The sequence below is a fragment of the Podarcis tiliguerta genome (assembly GCF_965153285.1).
Source record: "Podarcis tiliguerta genome assembly, chromosome: 13".
In the NCBI taxonomy this organism is placed as follows: domain Eukaryota; kingdom Metazoa; phylum Chordata; class Lepidosauria; order Squamata; family Lacertidae; genus Podarcis; species Podarcis tiliguerta.
Genome location: NC_139546.1, coordinates 1,885,423 through 1,900,861, shown reverse-complemented (window position 1 = coordinate 1,900,861; position 15,439 = coordinate 1,885,423). Strand labels below are relative to the sequence as shown.

At 43.7% G+C, this 15,439-nt stretch overlaps 2 protein-coding genes across 3 annotated transcripts in view; one reads left to right on the top strand and one right to left on the bottom strand.

The window, feature by feature from the left end:
* The window catches only part of SPMIP7 (sperm microtubule inner protein 7), a 29,158-nt gene extending 22,875 nt beyond the window's left edge, over positions 1–6,283 (bottom strand). Inside the window, exon 1 of one of the 2 annotated variants that reach the window (XM_083407921.1) lies at positions 1,631–6,283. In XM_083407921.1, coding sequence (XP_083264047.1) covers positions 1,631–2,114 — 484 coding nt within the window. In that variant the 5' untranslated portion in view covers positions 2,115–6,283. The remainder of the gene's footprint in view (positions 1–1,630) is intronic. The other variant, XM_083407920.1, reaches the window with a different exon arrangement.
* A 137-nt stretch (positions 6,284–6,420) lies between these two features.
* The window catches only part of ZPBP (zona pellucida binding protein), a 39,420-nt gene continuing 30,401 nt past the window's right edge, over positions 6,421–15,439 (top strand). The window contains exon 1 of the mRNA XM_083408004.1: positions 6,421–6,542. Within this exon, the coding sequence (XP_083264130.1) occupies positions 6,440–6,542 (103 nt within the window). The 5' untranslated portion in view covers positions 6,421–6,439. The remainder of the gene's footprint in view (positions 6,543–15,439) is intronic.

Genomic DNA, 15,439 nt, shown 5'->3' with positions numbered 1-15,439 from the left:
AAAGATCCAAGGAAATGGGGCAGTGGGTGCAGGGTTGAAGAAAAAAGGGGTTAAGAAGGAAGTTTGTTTGGGATCTAGAGAGCTAGACAGTGCCTTAACCGGGGGGGGGGGGGTGGAGCTGGGTTTTTTTGCCCTGGGTGAAGCCTCTAAAGCAGCCCCATTGAGCTCCCAGCCTGGGTGGGTGGGTGTGTACACAAATGTGAGTGGGTGGGTGGGCCAAACTGGGTCTTTGGCCCGGTTAAAATAAAGCCTAGTTTCGTCCCTGGATCTAGAGACAAAAGAGACAGTGAGCTGCTGTCAGGAAGCAGACAGGAGGCTGGAGGTTGTGACCCAGAGAGCCAATTGCTTATGTTTACCAGGCCCAATAGGGTGCCATTTTCTTTACTGCTGCTCCCCCTTTTAATATAATTTATATAACATTTTAAATTTGATGTTTTACAGTTTTTTCTGTGTTTGTTCTTCAAACTCTCCCATGAAGTACATATAGTTCCTTTTTATTTCCCTCCCACAGATATAGGTTACATCCACACCATACATTTAAAGAACTCTTATACCCTCCCTTCAGCTTCCCACAAAGAATCCTGGGAACTGTAGTTTGTAACAGGTGCTAAGCATTGTTGGAACCTTGAACTAGTTCCCATGATCCTTTGGGGGAAGCAATGACAGAGTCCTTTCAATGTGTGGTGTGGATGTGATCTGAGGCTGAAGTGCGGTGATTTAACCAAGGCCACATAATGAATCCATGGCAGAGGTGGGACTTGAAATTAAATTTAGCCTCTTAGATTGAAAATGAACCACCAGCTCTCTTCTGCTTTAGATTAGTGAGCCTTTGGAACAACACAACGTATACTTTAGCAAACAGTTACATGATCTGAGTTGTTTGGACAGGCAAGCCATATCTCATCTTATATATTCTTATGTTATAGCTAACAAACCACCTATCAATATTTAAATTTATTTGTTTTAAAAACTTAAGATTTCTACCTACTTTCTTTATAAAATAAGTCAAGGTAGCTTGCAACCACAAAATATCAAACAATATAAAAATAAATCAGGAAATAAAAATTGCAGCAACAGAAGCAGTCTATCACGAAGGAGTGGGGAGTGGGAAATGTGCCTGTATATTGCAGCGACAACTTGTTGTCTCTGTCAGTGGAGGAGAGATTATTCAGGATCAGGAGAGGGATGCGTGCATTTGCTCTCCATAGAACAGTGTCCTCAAATGCAGTACTCCACTTTCCCCCTTTGAAGTGCATGACAGCATTTACTCATACTGCATGGAAGAAACCAAAAGGGTGCACCCAGAACCCTGTCTGAGTGAGGGTTAAGTCCGCCCTCTACATTTGATAAACCCAGTACTGCAGGGAGGAAACAGATTTTGCCCCTGCAAACGCCCTGCCAACTGAACTTAAGTAGAACCATGGTCAGCAGAGAAAAGGTTAAACAACCCATTCCCCTCACCTGTTCTCCTTCAGCACTGCAACTTTTTCATTCACTAGGGGGAAAGTTAAATAAAACTCTGCATAGCATGCATTTTGGCACTTCAAGGGACATCATTTATGCACCTTGTGTCCTTTCATCAGACAATATAGTGAATACAATGAGAACAGTAAAAGATAGCACCATGTACCTCCAAGTTTGGACCTGAGAGAAATATCTGGCACTGCTCTTGAGTTCCACTGCTGGTCCTGCTTTATCTCTTCCAATACCGAGAGTCTTCTGTTTGCAGGCTGGTGTGTCGTATGTGGGAAGGGGGCCGACGGTGGAGGCTGCACATCTTTACCATTCCCCAGGGGTTCCTTGTTTTTGCTGTACATGATTTGGTTAGCTTCAACTGCACCTCCTGGGCTCACAAATCCTGAACTAGGGTTAATTATTGGCAGATCATCCCGATGTGGAGCTAAAAGGTAGGATTTATCTTCAGGTCGAATGAATGGATTGGATTTGAGAAAAGCATTACTGCATTTGTCGTGGAAACTGGTAAAAAAGTGTCTGTCTTCAGGTCCTCTCACAAAAGGCATATACATTCTCTTTAAGAGACCTTCATGCTGCTTCTGATGCATCTTGTGAGAATTGAAGTGGCTGAACTGCCTTGCAGTGACTCCAGAAGTCATAATTATTTTTGTATTGTTTCCAAGTAGAGATATTAGAGTCTTGATTGTTTTCTAATCCTGTCCAGGAACTCACACGGAAACTAACAGCACACCGACACAACCAAAAACCTTTCCAACTTATGGAAGAAAACACTTGTCAAATGAGAAGTCAACACTTCTTGTCAAATGAGAAGAGTCTCTTTGTTGCTTAGTGACAGTAGAACATGAGCACACAATGAAGTTGTAGTGATGCATTTCTTAGGGATTTGGATCCAGGAGAAAAGGCAGTGATCTTTCTGATCTATGAATGAAGCAATCGTTTTCTCTGCTTCACAAATAATTTATATGCTTTTTTCTTCCCTACTGCAATGTTTTAAAATGTATTAAAGATTTAGATTGTCAAACATCAAAGTTCAAAATAATCACCTTATATAGTGTTATAGATTTAGGGTAAGCCCTAGAAATTAATAAATGCTAGGATTTGGGTTGTTTGTGATATGATGGGAGAATGCAAGCTGCAAAGGAATTCCTGAGCTACAGTGATCAAGGAATAATTGAGGAACAAGAACAATACAAGGGAACTCCTTCCACCAGGTGTGAACAGAGACTGGGGATTTGGGAGGTTGCCAGGGTAACTGCTCTGATGGAGGACAAGGGGTTTCTGGGAAGAAGAAGGGGGAAGAGGAGCAGATTCATCTTTGGAGGCTGGCTGCAGGCAGCCTGCGCTGCTACCTCGTGAAATGACTATGCCATAAGATCTGGACTTCCTCCATGCAGACTGAATAAACCATATTTCTTAAAGCCAGACAGTCTCCACCGTGTCTTCTGTTCTCCAAAGGGACACAGACCCCATGGGCTCTCGCCACCACTTGGCAGAGAGAGGGGCAGGCTTGTAACAAGAGGGACTTTTGTAACAATATTAGAGTTTGGCCTTCCTCATCTTCCTGAGCGGTAATGTTTGGGGGTCACCTTTTATAAGGTCAGCGAAGGAAGTGTACTAGAGCCCTCTGGTGCTTTGGGAATGTTTGTTTATCTCTTTTCAAAAGATTACTGTGAAGATAAATGAAAAATGAATTGCAAAGCTTTCCCTCTTTCTAACCCACCACCACATTTAGTATGCTAATACTAGACTCACAGACTCATTTTTTCAAGTGCCTATCCTTACGTAGTAAAAAAAAATGGTCTCACACACACACACACACGGGTGCTGGGGAAGCCCAAGATTTGCAGAAGTACAAAATAAAAACTTTAGAAAAAATCCTAACAGAACCCCTTCAAAATAGCCCAATGAGACTTTGGTTCAGTGTGCATGGACTGCTGAATGTGTGTGGGGTAGACAGAAAACTAGGGAGAAGAGAGTCTCCTGAACAGAAGCACTCTACACAACAACATTTTGTTGCAGGTCCATCTTGTAGATGCGAGTACCAATGCTTACATCGCCAAAACAACAATATCCTCATACAAGAGGAAGGTACCAGCGGATGTGGAGGGAATGTCAAGGTTTGCAGAAGTCCAAAGAAGCTTTAGAGGACAATATTCTAAAGGAGGAACCCCCTTCCATCCCCCAAAAGAGCCCAGGCATAACTGAGCGCACTCCACAGGATGTTGTGACTGACTCTTGGGGTATGAATTGGAAAAAGGTGGGTAAAGGATTACAGTACAGTAGAGGACAGGGCAGACCTGATTAGAAGAGTAAACAAGAACATTCCACAGTACTACAGTGTTCTGTTGCTGGATCCACCTCTTCCTCTCCAATTCCACTTTCCTACACAATCTTATAAAATGATTTTTTTTAATTAAAAAAAAAAAGCTGACCAAATTCCTTTATACTGCTCCCAAATCAACTGTGAAACACATCTTTTACCTGATAAGTTTGATAACAGATTTAATAAAAAAGCTAAAAGATTAATATTACTTGCACCGCCCCTCAAAAAAACCCAAGTGTGCTTAAAAAAATATATTGTACAGTGGTACCTCGGGTTACATATGCTTCAGGTTACATACTCCACTAACCCAGAAATAATACCTCGGGTTAAGAACTTTGCTTCAGGATGAGAACAGAAGTCGTGCTCCAGCAGCGCAGCAGCAGCGGGAGGCCCCATTAGCTAAAGTGGTGCTTCAGGTTAAGAACAGTTTCAGGTTAAGAAGAGACCTCCGGAATGAATTAAGTATGTAACCCGAGGTACCACTGTGTACTCTTTTTAATAATATAAGAAGAGATCTAATGGATCAGGCCAAAGGCCCACCTAGTTCAGCATCCTATTTTCAGTGGCCAACCAGATGTCTATGGAAGCCTGCAAGCAGGACCTTCTCTTTTAAAAAAGATAATAAATTTTATTTAATTAACATATAAACAAGGCAATTAAAAAAGAATATAATATGACAGCAGATGACTGGTACATCTGTTTATAACATCCCGGCGATTAACATTTGACTGATAAGTTGTTTTTATGGCACTGTTCAGTATCTAAACCGACATTCCATTTCCGATTCTGGATCGCAGAACTGTTAGGTGGTGAGTGAATGCAGCGACTATTAGAGCAGTATCTGGGCATGGGGAACTTTTGTTGTCCCCTACCCACCCCACTGTGGGACTGCAACTCATCCCTGGTCATTGGCCACACAGGCTGAGGCGGACGGCTGACACAGCTCAGCATCATCCAAAGGGTCCAAAGTCCCCTGCTCCTGCTTGCCCACACCTCCATTTGCCTGTGCTTTCTAGGCACTGGTCTGAGAGGTTTACTGCTCACTGCATCATTTCCCCTGGGAAAACCTGCTGCTTACTGCTGAATCGGAGCAAACATCATATGCAGGAAACCCGATTGATGTTTGCTGTGTTTCAACAGTAAACAGTGGGTTTTCTGGGGGAAAGCGGCGGCGGCACAAGTGGTGGAGAACACAGGACCAGTGGAAGTGTGGGTGAGCCCTCAGTTGCCCCTGGCATATCTCGATGAAAGAGAAAGTCTTGCAGGACAGAGGACTTAACTTTCAGGCAGGCTTTTAAGCTCAGGCACTTAGCAAAATAAGGTTACATGGATGATTGTTTAAAAGCTAATGAATTCCTTCTTTCCAAGAAGGCTTCTTACACACTCTGCTTGCAGCTGCTACACTCTACCAAAATGCTGGCTCTGCCACAGGGTCATTTGCTCAAACCACTGGCTCGGCCGTTGCTCTATTGTCTCAAGCTGCTCAAGGAGTGTTGCTATTCCTCCCTCCATCTTGATTCAGGCACACTTTGCTCACAGGCCCTCCTCCAGAAAACACGGACCCCACTTCTAGCCCCCGTGTTGCACGCCACTCCAAATCTCTGAGCAGTGCGAGGTTCCAGGCACTCATCCAGGGTTTGTGTTTCCTTTTGTACAGCAGACACGGTGGTGTCTTTATGACATAAGACTTATTTATGCATATACAGTCATACCTCGGACGGTTCAGGTTGTGCGTTTTCGGGTTGTGCACCGTGCCAAACCTGGAAGTACCGGAACAGGTTACTTTTGGGTTTCGGCGCTCGTGCATGAGCAGAAGTGCTAAATCGCGCGTTGCGGGTGCACAGAAGCACTGGATCGCAACCTGCGTGTGTGCAGATGCAGCACATTGCGAATGTGCCTCCCACACAGATCACGTTCACAACTTGTGTCCGCTGTATACAACCTGAGTCTACGATGGAGGGGCTGACAGCATTAACACCCCCAAGAGTCTTGCTTCCCCCATGGCTGCAGCCTGGGATTCGTGGTTCCCTCACTTCTTGCTCTACGGTTTCCTAGCCTGCTGTTCACATCACTCTCCTCTGCCCTTCCGTCTTCTTTTTGTCCTTTTTAACTAACAGTTGAGGGAGGGTATCTGCAAAGAGCCCTTCCTTTCTTCCCTTAACGGCCCACCACCCAGGCCATCACCCGGCTTATATTTTAACACTTGCTGGATCCAGGGGTCCCCCCCCCCAATATCCTCCTCCATTCAGTTGATATGCTGCCCTTCAAGAAGACCGCAAGGCATTTGCTTGGGGCGCAGCCGCCGGAGGCCCGAGCGGAACCTTCTGAGGCGCCTCTGCCGCCCTGCCCCCCCCCCGCCGGAGCCGACCAATCCAAGGCCAGCGCGCGCTTAAAGTCGTGGCGCGTGGGAAACAGCGGCGCTCGGAAAGAGGGCGGGGCGCGAGGCGGAAAGTCCGCCAATGCTCCGCGGCTGCGCGGAACCCCGAGGCGCGCGGCGGTGGTTCTTCTCCTTCGGCGGCGCCTCCCGCGGCCATTGTGACGAGGGAGTCGAAGGCCGGCGGTTAACGACCTCGCTGCGCTCCCGCCCCGGCTGGGAAAGAGCGCGAGCGGCAGCAGGAGGCGCCTTTTCCGGCGGGGGAAATGCGGCGCCTGCGGCGGAGGAGGCTCGCGCCGCCGCCTCGCACCTTCCTCTGCGCGCCGCTGCTGGTCGTGGCGCTCTCGGTGCTGCAGGGCCTCGCCTCAGGTGAGGGGCCGGCGGGGGAGGCGCTTCCATCTGGCCCAGAGGGGCTTCGGGCGAAGCCAGCCCTCCTGTTGACGCGCGCTCCGTGCGTATCAGGTTCTCCTCAAAATGCGCAGAAAGTGCGCATCGTGCGCCCCGATCCTGAGATTGCCATCTTTTTTTGTTTTCGAATTAAGGTTTCTGGCATTTATAACTATAGGAGGCGAGCGCGCAGGCATTTACTCGCGTTTGTTTAGTGCAAAACGTAACTGCTCCCATATGTATTTCCCCAACTTCCTCCCAAAAATACTCCCGCAGTTGTTCGTGATGGTGAGGAGGATGCCATGAGAGAGAAAACGGGGACTTGGGGATTCTGAACAGTGAAATGGTGGAAGTGTGGGTGCAAACTATTTCAAAAGAGAGGAGGATCTCTCAAGAAGTCAAGGCTTAAAAAGCAATATATTTCTGATTTATTAAATTAATATACCACCCTTCATCTGAAAATCTCAGAGCAGTATATAATTGAAAGTGGTGGGCCAGATAACAAAGAATGGGTACAATAAACCTACCAAGACCTGATTCTTGTTAGAAATGCTAAGAAAGCACTATACTGTATTTGAAGCAATAACAAGAAAGGAAGGTGATTTATTAAATTTTTATACCACCCTATACCCACAAGTCTCAGAAACCCAAGAACAAACCTTGGCTTTACATTGTGGTTTGGAGAGAAACAAACCACAAACACTGATTTGGATATCCGGCTAAGCCAAGTTCATGGTTGTGTTGCTCTTGGGTGGACAAATAGAGGAATGCTAGAGCTTGTGTTTAAACATATCACACCTTGATTTAGCATTATGTAAATGAAGACAGTGTGTGTCTTAGCTAATCATAAGCTAAAGCATGACTTGAAAAAGTTGGTATCTGAAGAAGTGTGCATGCACATGGAAGCTCATACCAACAATAAACTTAGTTGGTCTCTAAGGTGCTACTGGAAGCAATTTTTTTATTTTGTTTCGACTATGGCAGACCAACACGGCTACCTACCTGTAACGTGAAAAACTTATACTGCATTAATGGGCAGATTGTGGCCAAATCATAATAGTTGCACTCCATTTATGCTAGTTGGGTTGCTTCTGGAGTACTGTGTCTAGTTTTGGATGCCACATTTTAAGGACATTTACCCAACTGGAGCTGGTCCAGAGAAGGGTGATCAGGATGGGGGTGGGGGGCTGGAAACCAAGTCCTATGAGAAACAGCTGACATGTTTAGCATGGACAAGAGAAATTTAAGGAGGAACATGATAGCAGTCCTCAAATCTCTCAAGGGCTGTTACAACAGAAGATTGAAAATATTTGTTTTCTGGTGCTTCAAAGGACAGGAATATAATGTTGTTATTGTTTAGTTGTGTCCGACTCTTCGTGATCCCGTGGACCAGAGCATGCCAGGCACTCCTGTCTTCCACTGCCTCCCGCAGTATGGTCAAACTCATGCTGGCAGCTTCAAGAACACTGTCCAACCATCTCATCCTCTGTCGTCCCCTTCTCCTTGTGTGCCCTCCATCTTTCCCAACATCAGGGTCTTTCCCAGGGAGTCTCCTCTTCTTATGAGGTAGCCAAAGTATTGGAGCCTCAGCTTCACGATCTGTCCTTCCAGTGAGCACTCAGGGCTGATTTCCTTCAGAATGGATAGGTTTGATCTTCTTGCAGTCCATGGGACTCTCAAGAGTTTCCTCCAGCACCAGAATTCAAAAGCATCAATTCTTCGGCAATCAGCCTTCTTTATGGTCCAGCTCTCACTTCCATATATCACTACTAGGAAAACCATAGCTTTAACTATACAGACCTTTGTTGGCAAGGTCTCTGCTTTTTAAGATGCTGTCTAGGTTTGTCATTGCTTTTCTCCCAAGATGCAGGCGTCTTTTAATTTCGTGACTGCTGTCACCATCTGCAGTGATCATGGAGCCCAAGAAAGTAAAATCTCTCACTGCCTCTATTTCTTCCCCTTCTATTTGCCAGGAGGTGATGGGACCAGTGGCCATGATCTTCATTTTTTTTGATGTTGAGCTTCAGACCATATTTTGCGCTCTCCTCTTTCACCCTCATTAAAAGGTTCTTTGATTCCTCCTCACTTTCTGCCAACAAGGTTGCGTCATCTGAGGTTATTGATATTTCTTCCGGCAATCTTAATTCTGGCTTGGGATCCATCCAGCTCAGCCTTTTGCATGATGAATTCTGCATATAAGTTAAAAAAGCAGGGAGACAGTATGCAGCCTTGTCGTACTCCTTTCCCAATTTTGAACCAATCCGTTGTTCCATATCCAGTTCTAACTGTAGCTTCTTGTCCCACATAGAGATTTCTCAGGAGACAAATGAGGTGATCAGGCACTCCCATTTCTTTAAGAACTTGTCATAGTTTGCTGTGGTCGACACAGTCAAAGGCTTTTGCATAGGAATAGAATATAATAGGTGGAAATTGCAGGGAAGTAGATTTTGGCTAAAGATTAGAAGGAACTTAAAGGTAAGAGCTGCTTGACAGTGAAACTGCTGCATGAGGTGGTTACCTCTCCTGAAAGTTTTAAAATATTTGAACAGAGATTCAACAGGCATCTGTCAGGCTTCGGCAACCCAGTCATATGGACAAGTAAAATAATAATAATAATGCAATCTTGGATTGCATATCCTGCACTGATAGCGGGTTGGACTAGTAGGTGACTCCCAACTCATTAATTCTGTGATTTCCTTCCCTGGTTTATGGTTATCAGGACAAGTAGACTGCTGCCTTTTTGTAAATAGTTGCCTAAGAGCTCATCCCCCCACATACCGTATTTTTCTGTGTATAAGATGACCCTTATTTTTTTTAACCCAAAATTAACCCAAATCCATAGGACGCACCCAGATTTCTCCTTCATTTTTGGAGGGGAAAAAGTACGTCCTATAGGGCGAAAAATACGGTAATTGTAAATGGGAGGCTTGACTGGTAGGCCTTCATTACATACCAGTATCTCTAGAAGCCATGTGGAAATGTTTCTCTATAACCAGGCCTTTGGCTGAATAACATCCTACAACCATGGGAAGTGGGTTATCTATTTGCTTTTTTATTGTGTATTTTGTGTTCTCATTTTGTTTTTTGATCTTCAATTGAAGGGTTGTACACAAATTTAAGTAAATTTATAAATATCCTGACTGACATCTTCATGAACAACATATACATTCAATATATCTTTATGTCAGGTATAACAATTCCCTGCCACATTAACTCTACTTTTCTTCTAAGTAATTGAGTTTACAGAAACTTTTTGCAGACTGGGAAACATTGAGCTATAGCTGCTTCCCTTCCCAAACCACCCAAATCAAATCAGTCAGTCCTTGTTTTCCTCTACCTTATATTGCTATATACACTCAAATAAACAAAAACTTATAAGAAATACTTTCTTACACACGGTCACCTGAATTGTTTTAAGTTTAGTGTAAAATCATGCATCAGGTTTGAAACCCCTCTGACAATTACTGCCTTATATCATGTGCTATACTGTACTGTGGCTCAGTTCACACATAAACTAAGCCAAACCATGACTTCCCACAGACGTACAGGTTCCCAGAGAACAGATTGCAGCCAATGTGTTCCACTAGTCATGCTGTATTGCTGTCAGGTAAGTCATGGTTTGCCTTACCTGTCATCTGAACCCAGGCTCATCATTTATCTCCTCCAGAGAAGCAGCTAGTTGTAAACCATGGTTTATCTTAGCATTACATGTGAGCCAGGTCAGTAAGTAGTATACTGTGGACCGTGAATAAATATAAAAAGCATGTTGGTATTTCTAGAGAGAAAGTGTAAGATCTGTTCAAAATCTCTGTATATTCAAAGTGGTTTCAAAAACACATTACAACACTTCTAATATATTTTTCCTTGAGTATTGTCATAAGAACTTTCTAATTATATTTCTTTTCTCGAGAGCCAGGGTGGTGTAGTGGTTAAGAGTGGTAGTCTCGTAATCTGGGGAACCGGGTTCACGTCTCCGCTCCTCCACCTGCAGCTGCTGGGTGACCTTGGGCCAGTCACACTTCTCTGAAGTCTCTCAGCCCCACTCACCTCACAGAGTGTTTGTTGTGGGGGAGGAAGGGAAAGGAGAATGTTAGCCGCTTTGAGACTCCTTAAAGGGAGTGAAAGGCGGGATATCAAATCCAAACTCCTCCTCCTCCTCCTCTTCTTCTTCTTCTTCTCCTCAAGGAAAATGTTCTAAATTTTAAAGAACTGGTTTTGTTTTGGTTTTCAGTCTTTTATACTGTTTCTGAACTTTGATTTGATGATTTTTAAAAAAAGCTTTTTGTAGAATTTTTAACATAACGTTTAAAAATAAACATATATGCATAATGTTGGTGCATTACCAAGCTTTTTTATCAGTACATTTATAAATAAATAGACGATGTGTACTGAAAACATGCTCAAAGAAGTTTGATGTATACTCTATAAATCAGTTTTTTTATTTATACTACTAGTATTTTGTATTAGCAGTTAAAGTGCTCCATCTTGTGGCTCTAGCTACTGCATGTTTTTTCTGTTCAGAAAATCTGAAACTAAAAACTTAGAAATATTGAACAGATGGGATGAAAGTAGCTTGAATAATAGATCAAGCTCAGGATGCTGGAAAAGCACAGGTATGTTGCTCAAAAATAAAACCCCCAAAACCACTTTTCATATTTGGACTGATGTTATTTGTTGTTAATTATAATATGATATGATATGATAATATAATATAATACAATACAATACAATACAGTACAATACAGTGGTGCCTCGCAAGACGAAAAGAATCCGTTCCGCGAGTCTCTTCGTCTAGCGTTTTTTTCGTCTTGCGAAGCAACCCTATTAGCGGATTAGCGCTATTAGCGGTTTAGCGGCTATTAGCAGCTATTAAAGGCTTAAGGGATTAGCGGATTAGCTGCTAAAAGGCTATTAGCAGCTTAGTGCCTTTGAAAAAGGGGTTGGGGAGCGAAAAAAAATCGCAAGACATTTTCGTCTTGCGAAGCAAGCCCATAGAGAAATTTGTCCTGCAAAGCACCTCCAAAACAGAAAACCCTTTCGTCTAGCGGGTTTTCCGTCTTGCGAGGCATTCGTCTTGCGGGGCATCACTGTAATATAATATAATATAATATAATATAATATAATATAATATAATATAATTTATATTATATTATATTATGTTATATTATTATAATATAATATAATATAATATAATATAATTATATGATGTTATTTGTTGTTTATATTTGTTATTATAAGTGCAATTAGATAAATAGGTACCGCTCCGGCGGAAAGGTAAACGGCATTTCCATGCACTGCTCTGGTTCTCCAGAAGGGGCTTAGTCATGCTGGCCACATGACCCGGAAGCTTTACGCCGGCTCCCCCGGCCAATAAAGCAAGATGAGCGCCGCAACCCCAGAGTCGGACACGACTGGACCTAATGGTCAGGGGTCCCTTTACCTTTACCTATTTGTTGTTTAACAAGCACTCAATTTTATATGCAATGGATCCAGAAGTTTTAAGGACAAATTAAGTTAATCTTATGGACGCGGGTGGCGCTGTGGGTTAAACCGCTGAGCCTAGGACTTGCTGATCAGAAGGTTGGTGGTTTGAATCCCCGTGACGGGGTGAGCTCCCGTTGCTCAGTCCCAGCTCCTGCCAGCCTAGCAGTTCGAAAGCATGTCAAAGTGCAAGTAGATAAATAGGTACCGCTCCGGCGGGAAGGTAAACGGCGTTTCCGTGCACTGCTCTGGTTCACTTAGTTATGCTGGCCACATGACCCGGAAGCTGTACGCCGGCTCCCTCAGCCAATAAAGCGAGATGAGTGCAGCAACCCCAGAGTCGGCCATGAATGGACCAAATGGTCAGGGGTCCCTTTACCTAAAGTTAATTTTATCAGATGGGATCACATTGTCTCTGGTAGCAATTAGATTAAAACTTCCAAGATGTAAGAACTTGTTGAAGTTTTGTGGTCCTAGGCTTAGAAGAAATCACTACTCAAATGATAGAGTTCTAAAAGTGTTTTGATGTTTTGCTTGTTTAGCCCCCTGCCCTTTATGGTGCAGTCCCTATAAACACATCTACTCATAAATCCTATTAAGCTCAGTTGGCTTATTCCCATATAACTAGTTGCTTGTTAAATATTTATATCACCGCTATAATTCTCTCCTGTAAATAACACCCAAGGAAATATACAAATAATTATATTAATTAGATTTAAAATTTCAATTCCAGAAACATTAATACAAGGGTCTTATTTATTAATCCATTTATTAAAGTTTGCTGTCTCAGTAATACGGAATTGTGATTAGGGACCGCTTACTAAGCGGGAAGGTAAACGGCGTTTCCGTGTGCGGCTCTAGCTCGCCAGAGCAGCGATGTCACGCTGACCACGTGACCCGGAAGTGTCTTCGGACAGCGCTGGCCCCCGGCCTCTTTGAGTGAGATGGGCGCACAACCCTAGAGTTTGTCAAGACTGGCCCGTACGGGCAGGGGTACCTTTACCTTTTTAAGTGAAATCTTAAATGTGTTGAATATTAAGTATCAAATATCTATTTTAATATAAACATAGCAGAGTTTTAGAAAAAAGAAATAAAGCAGTATCTTTCACATTAATATATTAACTAGTAGATAGACCATGACAAACCAATGATTAGTCTGGGGTTAACACATAGTTAAGCACACAAGTCTATTGTGCCAAAGGCCATATGGGATTTCCTGTTAATTTCAGAGTTTATCCATAATTGCAAACCTTTTCTTTAGCTAGATCAGATCTCTTCATGTTTGACGCTTGTAAAATCAGGAGCTTTAGTAGTTTTGCTGAGAGCATCTTGCACTTTGCAATAGGAAATTTATTTACTGAGGAGGGGCCACTAGGGGCGCATCGGAAGATGGCTGACAATAACATCTCTCCGACCCACACGAGGTAATTAAGAGGCTGTGATGGGAGTAAACAGCCTCCTGCCCCCCCCAGTGGGTGGGTGGGACTGCCCTTGCCTGCTGTGCCCTATACCACCCCCGAATTTGAGGGCGTGGGGCACTAGGCAGAAAGCCCTTGTGCGGACTTTGGCGCTCCTGGACGCTGTCTCTGATCCGCGCCTCTAGCTGCAGCAACTTGAAAAGAAACAATTAGGAGGAAGCTAATGCACATATTTCAAGGAAGAAGGGGGAGTAAAGACTGCTTACCAAAGAGATCTCTGAGAAACAAGACGGGTCGGAGGAACAGGAATAAGTCATTAGAAGACACACCAAGGCTCGGTATGTTGGGCAACGGGACTGGGGGGGGGCTTTCTTTTCTCTATGTGATTAACCAAGAATCCCCCCCCACAAGTCAGAACTGCTGTTTAAATGACTTAAGCTGAGGATTTAAGACTGTGGAGATAATTTTCTAACCAAAGCATGTTTTAAGGAGACTGTGCAAAGTATAAGAGCTTTGGAATGACGCAGCAAAAAATAGTGTCGCCATTATGTCTGGGAGGAGGGATAGATCTGTTTTCATATTGTGGGTGAGCCTCCTCAGAGGGACTAAAGAAGGCGACAGATGCGAGACTGATGATGGAAAGAGTGCTTTTATTTATAAAAGTGAAGATATGTGGAAACCATCTCGATATGATGATTGGACGAACGGAAAATTCACACAGGATTAAAACTGGTGTTTACCTGCTTAAGGAGATTATCAGAAGAGATCATAAAGAAAAAAAGAAAAATATACGAACAAGATGTGAGAACAGCAAGATAGGACTGGATAGAATTATGGACATTATTTGGACAGATTTGTGGATATTAACGCAGCAGCAAGAAGATGATTGGAATCCCCTTTGGAACTTGAAATATGGGTCCCCTCAACAAAAATTTAAAATTCGGCTTTGTAATTCGAAATTTATGTGATGTGATTTGATTTGATTTGATTTGATTGGTCGGTTAATAAAAATTAATTTTTTTAAAAAAAGGAAATTTATTTACTGAATATATAAAAGGTAAAGGTACCCCTGCTCGTACGGGCCAGTCATGTCCGACTCTGGGGTTGCGCGCCCATCTCGCTTAAGAGGCCGGGGGCCAGCGCTGTCCGAAGACACTTCTGGGTCACGTGGCCAGCATGACAAAGCTGCATCTGGCGAGCCAGCACAGCACACGGAAACGCCATTTACCTTCCCGCTGGTAAGCGCTCCCTATTTATCTACTTGCACCCAGAGGTACTTTTGAACTGCTAGGTTGGCAGGCGCTGGGACCGAACGACGGGAGCGCACCCCGCCGAGTGGATTCGAACCTCCGACCATGCGATCGGCAAGTCCTAGGCGCTGAGGTTTTACCCACAGCGCCACCCGCGTCCCTTTACTGAATATAGAATATGTTTAAAGTACAGTTGCACCTTGCTTTTCAAATGGAATCTGTTTGGGAAATCCGTTCAACTTCTGAAAATATTCAAAAACCAAGGTGCAGCTTCTGATTGGCTGCAGGAGCTTTCTGCACTCAAGCGGAAGCTGTGTTCGATGTTCGGGGTCCAAAGAACATTCACAAACTGGAACACTCACTTCCGGGTTTGTGGCGTTCGGGAGCCAAAACATTTGAGTCACAAGGCGTTCAACAACCAAGGTACAACTGTACTTTTTAAAAGAAGATCCATCCTCTTTCCAAATGCAGATAAAGAAAGGAATAAAAGGGAGGTTACCATAGAATGATATTTATCATTGTTACGTGTTTGCCATCTACAGCAGCTCTTCTAGTAAATCTCTCAGACTTTTAAAAATTGTTCTTGTATGCTGCCCTTCCAAGGAGCTCAAACGGCTTTTCATGGGAATCATTACATTGCATTCTGTAAGGTTACTTAGTCTGAAAGTGAATGAGTGACCCCAACAGTGTGTGAATTTGATCCCAGCAGTAGCATCCACATCTGAAATTC